Source organism: Chelon labrosus (genome assembly GCF_963514085.1).
Source record: "Chelon labrosus genome assembly, chromosome: 17".
Classification (NCBI taxonomy): domain Eukaryota; kingdom Metazoa; phylum Chordata; class Actinopteri; order Mugiliformes; family Mugilidae; genus Chelon; species Chelon labrosus.
The window spans coordinates 9564254-9576494 of record NC_140350.1 but is presented as its reverse complement, the minus strand read 5'-3'; the positions used below and the strand labels follow the sequence as shown (position 1 = coordinate 9576494).

The following is a 12241-nucleotide window of genomic DNA, read 5'->3' as shown; positions in this document are numbered from 1 at the left end:
TGTTGTGCAGCAACATGCCATCCCATCTGGTTTTTGTACATTGTGGGACCATCATTTGCTTTTCAACAGGTCATTGATCCCAAACACATGTCCAGGCTATGTAAGGACTAGATGGAGAGGGATGAAGTGTTGCATCAGATGACCTGGCCTAAACCCATGAGTTGGACCATTGAGTGAAGGCAGAGCAGATAACAAGTGCTCAACACCTGTCATGAAAGCTGTCATCATAGCTAAAGGTGGTCCTTCGAAGAATCTCACATATAAAACATTGTTGTATGCTTTAAACACATCATAAACATCATGTGGACAAGCCAAAGACTTTTGAGAACATGTTTTGTGGACAGATGAGACCAAAGTAGAATTAAAAGGAGAACAATACAATTAATGTTTTGGAATGGCCAAGTCAAATTCCTGACCTTAATCCAATAGAAAGGACCTGAAGCTAAGTGAGGAAACCCACCAGCATCTCAGAACTGAAGTGGTTCTGTAGTGAGCAATGGGCAAGTTGCTGCAGATGACTGATCAGCAGTTACTGGAAACATCTAGTTTGGGGGGGGGGGGGGGGGGGGGTCACATCCAATACGGCTTTGTCTACTTTCAGGACTTGAGTGGAAAATCCACTGATATTTTAAGTCATTTTTATGTAGAAATGTGGAAAATTGGTGCAAATACTAAAATTGGCACTGTATGTGTCTCAATAGCTTTGCGGCCAATATTAAAAGTAAAGAAAAATGGTGGAAAGAGAAGATGCGTTCAGATTTTTGACTGGTACTGTATATATGCTCTCGACCTTTTGCTTTAATCGCTGTTTACACGTGTTGCATTTTTCTGTGTGCCTGTATTTCCTAATTATTCTTCAGTACTTCTCGAGAAAAGCGACAAACAATGACCCGGGTCACAAAACTACAACTCCCATAAAGCAACGCGCTGCAGCCGCGTAGGTGTTTCCGGTGTCTTATAACATTTTACTTCCTTCCACACAGACCGACACGAACAAACCGAGAAAGAAGACATCGCTAAGTTTTAAATGTTGCCGCCAGCTGTCGCGTTTTGAGGTTGGTTTTTAATTATCTTTTATCGTAAAATCCGCGGCATGTGGCCAGTGGTGTCTGAGGACTGAAGTATTGTTGGAAAACGCAGACCGTAACGTGTAGGCCTCCGAAGAAAGTTTGGTCGAGGGCCTGTAAACAACATGTCCTCCGCCTCGCAGTCTTCCTCCAGACGGCAATGGTGCTACCTCTGCGATCTGCCCAAGATGCCCTGGGCCATGCTGTGGGAGTTCAGTGAAGCTGTGTGCCGGGGTTGTGTCAACTACGACGGGGCAGACCGAATAGAGCTCCTCATTGAAACTGCCAGGCAGCTAAAGAGCACGCACGGAGTTTTAGACGGCAGGTCTCCCGGTCCACAGCAGAGCAAACCCAGCTCGGCTGGGCCCATTGAAATGGGGCGGCAGCATGGAGAGCGCGTAGACAGGGGGAGGGGTGAGTATGGGGTATCTTCTCGCCTCCCCAATGGTTTGCACAGGGCAGAAGATGTGGCCTTGTCAGAGGGCAGCCGACAGAGCCCAAACACCCGTCGGGCTATAACTGGGGCAGTCCCCAGCCTGCATGGCACCATACCCCATACCTTGATAGCTCAGGGGCTAGTAGCAGCCCCTCATGGGCTTTTAACCTCACTATCAGCCTCCAGAGCTGGGGCCACACCTATCGCAGTTTCAGCTGGACCCATAATGGTTGATGGGGGCAGAAGACAGGCTGTGTCCCTGGGCGTGGGAGCTGGCACCTCTCCTCTGGTGGGTATAGACCCTGCAGTGTGGAGGAACAATGAAGTTATGGCTGAACTGAATGAGGTGGCTCGCAGCAGGGTGGAAGGCTGGCCAAACCGTCCCAAGGTGGTCCGGGATGTGCTGTTAGCGCTCAGCAGCTGCGTGCCCTTTAACGTGCGCTTCAGGAAAGACCATAATCTGATGGGCCGCGTTCTGGCCTTCGATGCCAACACAACTCCAGAGTTTGAGCTGAAGGTGTTTGTGGAATATCCCGCCGGCTCTGGGATGATCTTCTCAGGTGTTCCAGACTTGGTCAGGCAGATGTTCCGCGACTCGGCCAAAGACGCAGGTAAAGCAGTGAACTCCGGGCTCCGCTATGTGGAATATGAGAAGCGGCAAGGGACGGGAGACTGGCGTGGGCTGTCTGAGCTGCTGAATGACGGCGTGCGCATGTTTAAAGAGCCCCCTATTCCAGAGGTCCTGCCACAGCCAGATTCAGTGATGCCTTTGTCAGCTGCTGGACGTCCTGGACCACCGAAGGGCACAACCAGGCGCCGCAAGGCTTCTCCAGGCTCGGAGAATGGAGAGAGCGAAGGGAGGCCCGATCACTCGGGGAGGGAGCCCTGGCCCCGAGGTGCCTACTCTGGCATGGAACCTCTTCCTGGCATGGCCGCCCCTCAAGAAGGCCCACCTCGTTTACACAGCCAGCCTTCGCCAATCTCAGCTCTCATGGGAGTCGCAGACAGCCTGAGCTCCAGCCAGATGTCCAGAGATAGCCCCAGCATGTCCACAGCCCACTCGTCCTCAGCTGGACGTCCTACCAGCAGCAGCCCCTCCACTTCCTCCACCTCAGTCTCCCAGGCAGCCATTGGGCAAGGCATGAGTGCGGTGGGGCCAAGCAGCAACACCAACACTGGGGAGTCTACAAGCAGCACTCAGGGCACTCTGCTCTGCTGCACACTTTGCAGAGAGCGCCTGGAGGACACTCACTTCGTCCAGTGTCCCTCTGTCCCGCACCACAAGTTCTGCTTTCCCTGTACCAGAGGATTCATCCGCAGCCAAGGTCAAGGAGGGGAGGTGTACTGCCCCAGCGGAGAGCGCTGCCCCCTGGCTGGATCCACCGTGCCTTGGGCCTTCATGCAGGGGGAGATCTCGACCATCCTGGCTGGAGACGGAGACGTGACGGTGAAGAAGGAGAACGACCCTTGACGTCTCCACCCTGTTGTGAATGGTAAGACGGTGACGAAACACGTCTTTCTGTGTACCAGACCGACAAGCAGCTTTGGTTTACGCTAGCAAAACAGCTGGAGCCAACAGTGATCAGTAAAAGCAAACAAAGTACACAGCCTAACGATCTGAAAGACAAAGAGGAAAAGTCTTTTCTTTTTCTAGCTCTGAATTTTGTTGAAATCAATCCTACACTGATCGGAGTAAAAGCATTACAGACTTGAGGCTTAGTCTCCTAAATAAATATTCAAATCTATTCTTCATTTGGCTTTAAAAAAAATGAATCTTCTAACTTCAGCTCTTCGTGTGTAGAGTAAAACACTGGCTACATTGGACACCACACATTTTAAACGACAGAAAATAGTCAGAATGAATTAGTTAATAAAAATGATTAGATAAATATTCAGTCATGTTTCAGAGCAGATTGTACCTAGTTCCGGCTGCTTAAATGGGAGGATTACTTTTTCCAAGACATCATCACTAAATACCTTTAAGCGGTACAAAACAACATGGGGTTCAGGGAATTATGACGTTAACTGTTACTATTATCTGACTCTTGATCAACCTGCCTAACCCATGAAATAGAACCAAGTAATCTTCTGTTATCACACTATCTGTTGCTGGACCTGTTGTGTTTCTTGAGGCTGAAGTTTCAGCTCATTGTTCAGCTACAAAATGAATTTGGACCAATCCCATGTCTAATGGGGCTGAATGATGGTTAAGAATCGAAACTAAAAGAGCCGAAAACCCTTGTGTGACTGAAGGAAATGCTCTTCAGGGAACTGCATTTAGCAGCCTATTGTTTCTGTACTACGTTGGAAAATTCCTTAAATGTTTCTCGTCTCTCTCCACAGTGGATCAAACACTTTGAAAGCACTTCCCTATTATCTCAAGCAGAGGTCCACTTTGGCTGCAGTTCATCGCGTGAGCCTCCGAGGACAGAATAACTCTGAACCACCAGGAGGACAACTACACAAAGACTGGTAACTAAAGACACAACAGGACTCATGAGAAGAGGGACACGTCTGTGTGTCAGGGCTCAGCTCAGCTGCTACATCTCGACCGAATGTTGAGTCTGAGCCCAACCTCTCCCTCCTCTTTTGTTCCCGCACGGCAGAGGCCGCATTTCAAAAAAAATCCCAGGATTGAAAGCACATGCTTGTTTTTAAGAATGACAATCTTAATTTGTTTTTTTTTTGTGGTTTTTTTTTTTGTTTTTTTTGTTATAAACGTTGCGTCCTGTCCTATAAATATTCAGGACAGCGATAGCGATAGATGGTTTTGAGAGAATCGTACATTTCTTCAAAAAAAACAAAAACAAACGAATGTTCCAAAATAAAGAAAACCATTGGATCCTTAAAGCCAAGGAGTGAAAAAATGTAATCCCACAATGTCTCTTAGGTATTCTCCTTATATTATGTCAAAAATGTGAATTTACTTTCAATATGGCTATGTAATTTCTATTTTTGATACAATACAAATTTCTATGTACTTGTTTATAGTGATAAGAAGACCAAAGATGGCTTCATGCTCAATGTAATTTTATTGTATTGTAGCTGTGTATGCTGTATTCACTGATAACCTTGGCATCAGTCACTAATTAGTTCATTTATCACAGACGTAAGCTTGTTTTGTCTATTTACTTTTTGGACTTCTATGTATGATAATTATTAGCGCCACGATCTTCAATGGTTAACCCACATACTCATGTGTCCTAAACAGGTCAATTCTACAATAAATTCCAAAATAGTTATTAGTTATAGCTGCTTTGCTCTTTTGCTACAGATCAGAAACTCAGCTGGGCATATTTTTATTTTTTTTATAAGACTTTATTTGATAAATATTGTGACAAGAACGTGGAAAAACCTCACACCAGGTAATGTGTCAGCCTGCACAGAATTAGCTAGCATCTCTCCCTCAAACCACAGTTAACCAGAGACACACTGACAAACAATGACAGGGTTTACATGCACTTAAGTGACCTGATTACTGGGAAGATATCACAGCAGTGTTTTTGTTTATTTAGAAATGTGAGCTCATATGAGCGCTAATCTGATTCCTCTCTACTGAAAAGTGAAACTGCTTTGCTGAAATGCAGCTGGAAGACCAGATGCTGCAAAAGATGGACCATGTTGTTGTTGTTTTTTGTGATTGTCCTGCAAATCAGCTGCCCGTGAATCACAGTAAACAAGCCAGAAACAGAAGGCTTGCCATACTGATGATCAGTGCGAACAGCAGATCAGAAAATGTCAGTTTACACGGAGGAAATAAATCTGTGATCTCTGGGATTTCTAATCCTGCAGCCTGGTTACTTAAGTGCATGTGAATTTGCATAGATTACAAAAATAATTGCATTTTAAAATGAGCAAACAGTAAAAAAAAAAAGTATTGTAAACACCACAGCCAGCTCTACAAGTCATTAGCCAACGTCAAACAATATATATCTGTAAACAACATACAGTATTTGTATCAGGATAGTGCAGTGGATCCTATATATCTTTACACGTGGTTTCTTATATAGTGCTGTTCACACCCCTTAATTGATTAGAAGACACCAGTGTATCTTCTGTCAGACGTGCCGTGGTTCAGATGGGGCACCCGCCATCTCCCAAGGCCTCCTTGGCTCCTTTCAGGGTCTCTCGCTTCACACACTTCCAGTAGCCAGAGATGCCGTACTGAGGCTGAACCTGAGGACAGGACAGGACAGTGTTCATCATTACAACAGTGGAGGTAAAGTTCAAATGGGACCTGTATGCAATGTATCTACTGCCTCTAATAGTGGGAGGATTTTACATTGTTATTTTTGAACAAAAAAAAAAATATAATCTTAGTGTGAACGATTTACAATGATAAGAACCAAGATATAAGACTTAATGAATAATGCAAACCCCTCTATCTGAGCAGCATGGGCACTGTTTTTCTACATTTTCTATCAGATTTAAGCACTAGTATTGGGAAACGCTGTGTCTGCCTAATATAAAGCTTGGGCCATTAGCTGCTAGCATTACTTAGCACAAATACAGGAAACACAACCAAACAGCTGGGTTAAAATAGACAATCACCACTTGAATCTATAGTTGGTACCCAGTCCTAGATGGATGACAGTCAAACATTTTGGAAATAAGAACTGTAGATACCAGCGATGTAGATATGGTATTAAGGTCCTCAAATACTACCATAAATCCTTTGAGCTTCATGTAGCCTAGCCACTGCCACCATGTCTTGAACATTACCCTTTGAAATGTCAACTAGTAACTGTTGTCTAGCTAGCAAGTTACATATCAATTACTTTCTCCCATATAGATGATTTTACTACATCTCTACCCGTCACTCCTGCACAGACTCTAGTTGAGGTTTTCTGCTACACTTCTTGGGAGCTGTCATCTTTAAACCAAACCAAGTTGACAATCATCGAGTAATGTGCTACATCTCTGTCTGAGACATTAAGGTCCTGACTGTCAAAAATACTAAACTCTAAGTGTGACCGTGTTATGTCACTCCAGTCAGACGAGAAATTACACGGGATTGACTGATGTTTCTTAGTTAAGAGGGGAAACCAAACCAATGTGTGTTTGTGTGATAGCAGAAAGACAACGGTTGCAAATGTATGATTGGCCGAGGCTGCTACTCATAATTTACAGTCTGGTTAAAAACAATATTTTTGATGTGGATGGTATTCGTCTTCTCTTTTACCAAGAAAGTAAAGAAGCGTAGGCAAACTGAAGTGCAATACAAAAGGTGAAGTTGGATGAACTGACCTTCAGACCCCGCAGTACTCTGTCTTTCATCACGCCAATGAATTCTTTATGGCTCAGGCAGTTGTCTCCGTCCATGTCGAAGAGTTTAAATACAGTGTCCAGCACATTCTCAGACAGATCGTGGCCTGTGGCGATCTTCACGGCACGCTTGAACTGGGCTGCGTTTAGGAAAAGGAGAAAAAAAAACTACGGTCATGTAATGTTTCTAGTGATCACAGAAAACCAGTCAGTTCCAACTAGGTGAGAGGCGTTACCCATTCCCACAGGACGGTTTGCTTCAGTGACCATTTTCATTGAAAAGGCAAAATCCTCCAGGTTGTTGGTGAACAGGCAGAAGACTTTGAACTCATCGAAGGTGATGCTCTACAAAGGAAAGATGAAACCACTTCACTTTTAGCCCACGTTAAATGTGAATCTGACAGGAGTGGATGTGGAGGAGGGCTTGTACCTGTCCGGCAGGGATCTTCTTCCTCATGTTTTCCCAGTACACTTCGTTGTCTTCTTCGTTGGTGTAGTGTAGCAGCCACTCTGCAAAGTCTTCTCTCCGCATGGTGTCCATGCCTTTGGAGAACTGCATGAACTCCATCTCCTGGACTTCAGCCTGCAGGTCCTCCATGAACCTGAACAACAACATCTGGTTACTGGAACGCTGCAGAGGTTTGTGAGATACACTGGTGACATCCCAACAATGATATACAAAATCAGAAAGTCATAGCAAAGGGAGGGAAGATGTGATATACACCAATCAGCCACAACATTATGACCAGAGAAGTAAATAGCATTGACCATCTTGTGACAATTCAACGTTCTGCTGGGAAACTTTTGGACCTGGCATTCATATGGATGTTACTTAGACATGTAGCACCCACCTAGACCAGATCAGGCAGCAGCCATCCCCAGCAGGATGCAGCCTGACACAGACACACACACTAAAACTGAACAACTCAAAAAAACATGAAAAACGGCACAAGGTGTTGACCTGGCCTCCAAATTCGCTACATCCCAAACTGATAAAGTATCTGTGGGATGATCCACAGAGGCCCCTCCCCTCAACCCATAGGACCCAAAGAACAACATTCTGTTGCCAGACACCACAGGACACCCTCAGAAGGTTCATGTCCATTCTCTGATGAGTCACAACTGTTTTGGAGGCACGAGGGAGACCTACACAATATAAGGAAGTTGGTCATAATGTTATGCCTGATCGGTGTAGGTCTGAGCATCTGAAGTAATATGTTTTGCTTTGTATCAGGACAGAATGACATATTTATGTGTGAGAATTTAGCTTTAATCAGTTATAGTGAACAGTTTCCCTCAAAATATTTAAAACCAAGGTCCTTTATAAAAAGCTCATCACTGGTTTAAACTGCAGTGAAAACATCTGACCACCAGACAGACTTTATCTTGTGGACTATGATTAGAAGAGAGCAGCACAAGGACATTTCCTTACCTGAGGAACTCCTGATACTGCAGCTTGTTTCCTCCTTTCTTCCCGAAGAAGTAGGCCTGCAGCGTGGTATTCACACCCTCAGCCTCCTCTGCTGGTGTCTGTGTGGCATCCAGGGAACGTAGAACAATGTCAGGTATTGTTACCATTCAAACTGAAGGCGCTGGCATTACACTAGAAACACCCACCTCTGCAATGTCCTTAGGAAGTCTCATTTTACTTTTCCCAATGATCTTCTTGAGCTTCAGCAGTTTTCAAAAAAAAAAAAAAGAGAAAATGTCACACTGTTAATATTTAACCAGTGAAAGAATGAAGTGTAAACAACAACCCCTGCAGCAAATAGCCACTGACAATTCACTTGTTTACTTTTTATCTCAAACTGTAAAAAAAACTGAAAAAATAGGCTGTATTTACTTAATTTAAATTAAAAAAAATCAACAAAATGTGCTATTTTGCACAGCTACCTACAACTGTCTCCTCCTTTGTTGAGCTATAACAGTCCCCTGATCACACCAGAGATGTGATCGTCATCTTATCATCAGACATGACTCAAACGAGAGCAGATGAGAATCCATGCACCTTCACCTTTTTTTTTTTTTTTTTTTTTTTTAACTGTATGCTTTAGGTTTGTGCACCAAGTCCCAACATGAAAATCTGACACAAGGTGCAGAACGTGCCAACATGCAGTCTACCGGAAAGAAAACTAGCCTCTGCTTGAGCCCGACTGAGCACACAGAAGTCTCGTCTTGTTCTCAGAGAGGACAAGCCTCGCTGGAACGGACACAAAAATGTCAAACCAACCTAAGTCCAGGGCTTACTCAGGCAAACAAACGACAGATGAAAAGCAGACTCGGGCAGCTACAGTGCAGCTCTTCCTCACCTTCACATGGCGTCTGTGTTCATACTTACAGCTGCGGCCGCATCAGCGCTTGAGGCAGCATTAAAAGGTGGCAATATTTTCAAATTAAGTGCACGCAGATATTTGAACAAACACAACAAATCTCTCTTAAGTGTCATCCCACAATGTGTGCTCACATGAGAAACAATCTGTGTTATGATAATCTATTGTTTCTGTTTTAGCTATGCTCGTCTTACCTTGAGAAACTCCTTTTTGTCGACATGTTCGTTCCCGTCAACGTCGAGCATTTTGAAGGCAATATGAAATCCTGTGCGCGGCTCTGCAATAGCAACACATCGTCAGTTACCTGGAATTTCAGCTGAGTCTGCAAACTTGGTTAGTGTCGGGAAACCGAGTCAAACTAATTATGTTTTGATAAAAAGTCACATAATCACAAGCATATCCACTCAGCAGGATGTCACAGAGTCAGGGAGACCTCAGTATGCAGCTCATGCAATGTTGGGAATCTAGCAGCGACTTACTGGTCAGGATGGTCAGAAGGAACAGATACTCTGTGTAGGATATCAAACCTGCATGACACAAAGGAATACATTGTGATTTAGAAATAAATATACTGAGCCACACAGGATTTTTACTGTTTATGTCACATAACTGGATCTGGATATCAGGTCTGAAGGTCCTCTGAACGGACACAAGGACTCACCGTTGTCTCCTAAGGTTCTGAACAGATCATTACCGGGCCGAGCTTTAGAGGCAGCCATCAACATATCGTTCACTTCCTGCCAGGATAAAAACAGCATCATTAGCTCAAACTAACAACTGTACCCTACGTGTGCAGGTTACACTTCTTGAGGACGTTAACGTACCTGTGGTGTCAAATTTCTCTTCTGTAGCTTTCCTACATGAGAGGAAACAGAAAATATATGTTAATAACGCGACGAGATTAAAACAGGAAACGCTAAATTAGAGCACTGATGCAGAGCGTTCATCTGTAGCAGAAAAATGACAAACAACACAATGTGTTCCTAACATAATGAATGTACACTCAGTGGAAACTGCTCTAGAGGGGTGGTACTATGTACCAAGATCATTTACTCAAGCAAAATGAATACTTTCACAGTGATGAGACACAATAAAAGCCTGATTGGAAACGTAGCTCAAAATGTAGTTAAAATGCAAAATTACATTTTCAGCCACAACATTAAAACCACTGACAGGGGAAGTAAACAACATTGACCATCTTGTGACAGTGTTCTTTTGGACCTGGCATTCATGTGGATGTTACTTAGACAGGCAGGCACACACACAAAAATGGTTTTGGAACAACTCAAAAAAAAACATGAAGAACAGCACAAGGTGTTGACCTGGCCTCCAAATTCCCTAGATCCCAAACTGATCAAGTATCTGTGGGATGATCCACAGAGGCCCCTCCCCTCAACCCACAGGACCCAAAGGCCCCCACTAACAACATCCTGTTGCCAGACATGTCTATTCTCTGAGGAGTCACAACTGTTTTGAAGGCACAAGGGAGACCAACGCAATATTAGCAAGGTGTTCATAATGTTATGCTTGATCAGTGTATGTACAATATAGTATTTTGTTTTTACATGGCAGTTGGAAACATTTTTAGGAGTCACTGTCACTTCATGACCACAACCAAGAGTAATGCATTAAGATACACTTTTATTAATTTTGTAGTACGAATCTAAATCAGTAAAGCAAGTAACTAAATTCATTTTATATATTAAGTATATACAAATGATCAAGGCTATAGAGGACCAGCTGGTCAGGTTATCTGTGCTTGTTATTATTATTAAAAGCTTCCACAGCACATGCTTGTTAACCAATGAACTACTCTCGCCTTGTGTGTAGTATGGCAGCTACACACACAGCTCCAGCTTCATTGGAGGCCAAAGACTACTGACTACTTTGTTTCCCAGTATGAAGTAAGAATGGACGTTTATCTCATTTATTCGATCGAGGTTATAACAAACCTGACCGTACTCTGTCTTCCTCATTCATGCATCTCTTTTTATCACGTTTCTGCATTTCTTGGGCGTTGTTGGGCTACTTCACTTATCTCAAATGCCTAGAAGAGGTGTGTCCTGTCCTGTGTGTGTACAAATGCGTGACAGATTAAAGTAATCTGACTGGTGGTGGACCCTTACACGACTCTAAAACAGCGGCATTGTTCTTTGACACAGATGGTATGTCTTTTAAAACTTACAGAATATTCCTCCACTGTGAAGGCTCTTAGCTAGGTGTAGAATATATGATTCACATCACTGTCATCGAGGCATTCACTAAGCCCTTGTATAGCCCTGTATAAAATCATATGTAGAGCAACCTAGGAAGCTATGACTGCATACAGTGGAAATTAAAAGTGTATGGTACAGTCGTGCAGCTTACGATCTACGTTCTCCAGCATCACAGAGTACAGGAAGTCTCTCGGGGTCATGTAGGGCTCCTCGTCGTAGATCACAGAGGCGAAAAGGATGAAACGGTTCTTTCTGGCAGACCGATGAGGAGCTGCAGCTTCCTGCAACATCAGGATATAATATAATCACCTATCATCTATCTATCAAGAGATAAAACTTTGGGTGCTGCGAGTGACCGCTAGGGGGCGTTAGTTGATACAAACACTTGGTTGAGTATCTACGCCCGTTTTGGTAAATATTAAAATAACATTAGTGTGTCGCTGTTACTTGCATTTAGCAACAAATATAATATAAATGGAAACTGACAGAGGCATATAAATATATTGTAGTCGAGTCCGTGTTGCTGACAGAAACTTTGTGAGGTATTTACTTACTTTTTGTTCCTCAGCATGAACGGCGAAGGGCAGAGTCCTGTTTTTTGCATGATACTGATAATAACATATAAGCCCAGTTCCAATTACAGAGCCCAAAACGCCGGGGCCGACCGCACGGCGCAGTGCGAGACTTTTCAGGGGCCGAGGGCTCCTCAAAACATTCCTCAAGACAGCGGCGACCTTTCCCCAGCTGGCCATTTTCAGGAAGCTAGCTCGCCAGTTGTGTGACGTCCGCACGGCTTCCGTAGTTTCCGTACCTCAGCAGAGACACGCCCCCTTAAACAGGCTGGAATGCAGGTCACGTGACGCCCTCACTCGGAGAGTCCAGTGGATGTCCATTAAAACAAAAATTAATTTGAGATGGGATTATGAT

General features: G+C 44.0%; 2 protein-coding genes across 2 annotated transcripts; one reads left to right on the top strand and one right to left on the bottom strand.

Moving 5' to 3' along the window:
- The first annotated feature begins 954 nt into the window (after positions 1-954).
- LOC311502524 (interferon regulatory factor 2-binding protein 1-like) lies at positions 955-4611 on the top strand. The gene is made up of 2 exons (XM_084564790.1): positions 955-2996; positions 3847-4611. Exon 1 carries the CDS (start codon positions 1193-1195, stop codon positions 2972-2974), a length of 1782 nt encoding a protein of 593 aa, XP_084420916.1. The 5' UTR covers positions 955-1192; the 3' UTR covers positions 2975-2996; positions 3847-4611.
- A 182-nt stretch (positions 4612-4793) lies between these two features.
- micu2 (mitochondrial calcium uptake 2) lies at positions 4794-12241 on the bottom strand. Its single transcript, XM_084564791.1, has 12 exons — positions 11869-12241; positions 11466-11595; positions 9923-9954; positions 9760-9835; positions 9578-9625; positions 9293-9375; positions 8386-8439; positions 8201-8298; positions 7199-7370; positions 7005-7113; positions 6751-6908; positions 4794-5679 (listed from the first exon to the last, which is right to left on the bottom strand). Exons 1-12 carry the CDS (start codon positions 12064-12066, stop codon positions 5578-5580), a joined length of 1260 nt encoding a protein of 419 aa, XP_084420917.1. The 5' UTR covers positions 12067-12241; the 3' UTR covers positions 4794-5577.

Bases quoted from the DNA above. Each gene is read 5' to 3' on its own strand.
- micu2 (XM_084564791.1), bottom strand. From the start codon at position 12,066: ATGGCCAGCTGGGGAAAGGTCGCCGCTGTCTTGAGGAATGTTTTGAGG. The intron at 6,909-7,004 runs GTAACGCCTCTC...TCCTAAACGCAG, and splicing joins AAACCGTCCTGTGGGAATGG to CCCAGTTCAAGCGTGCCGTG. The intron at 5,680-6,750 runs GTCAGTTCATCC...TCCTGTCCTCAG, and splicing joins GAGTACTGCGGGGTCTGAAG to GTTCAGCCTCAGTACGGCAT.
- LOC311502524 (XM_084564790.1), top strand. From the start codon at position 1,193: ATGTCCTCCGCCTCGCAGTCTTCCTCCAGACGGCAATGGTGCTACCTC.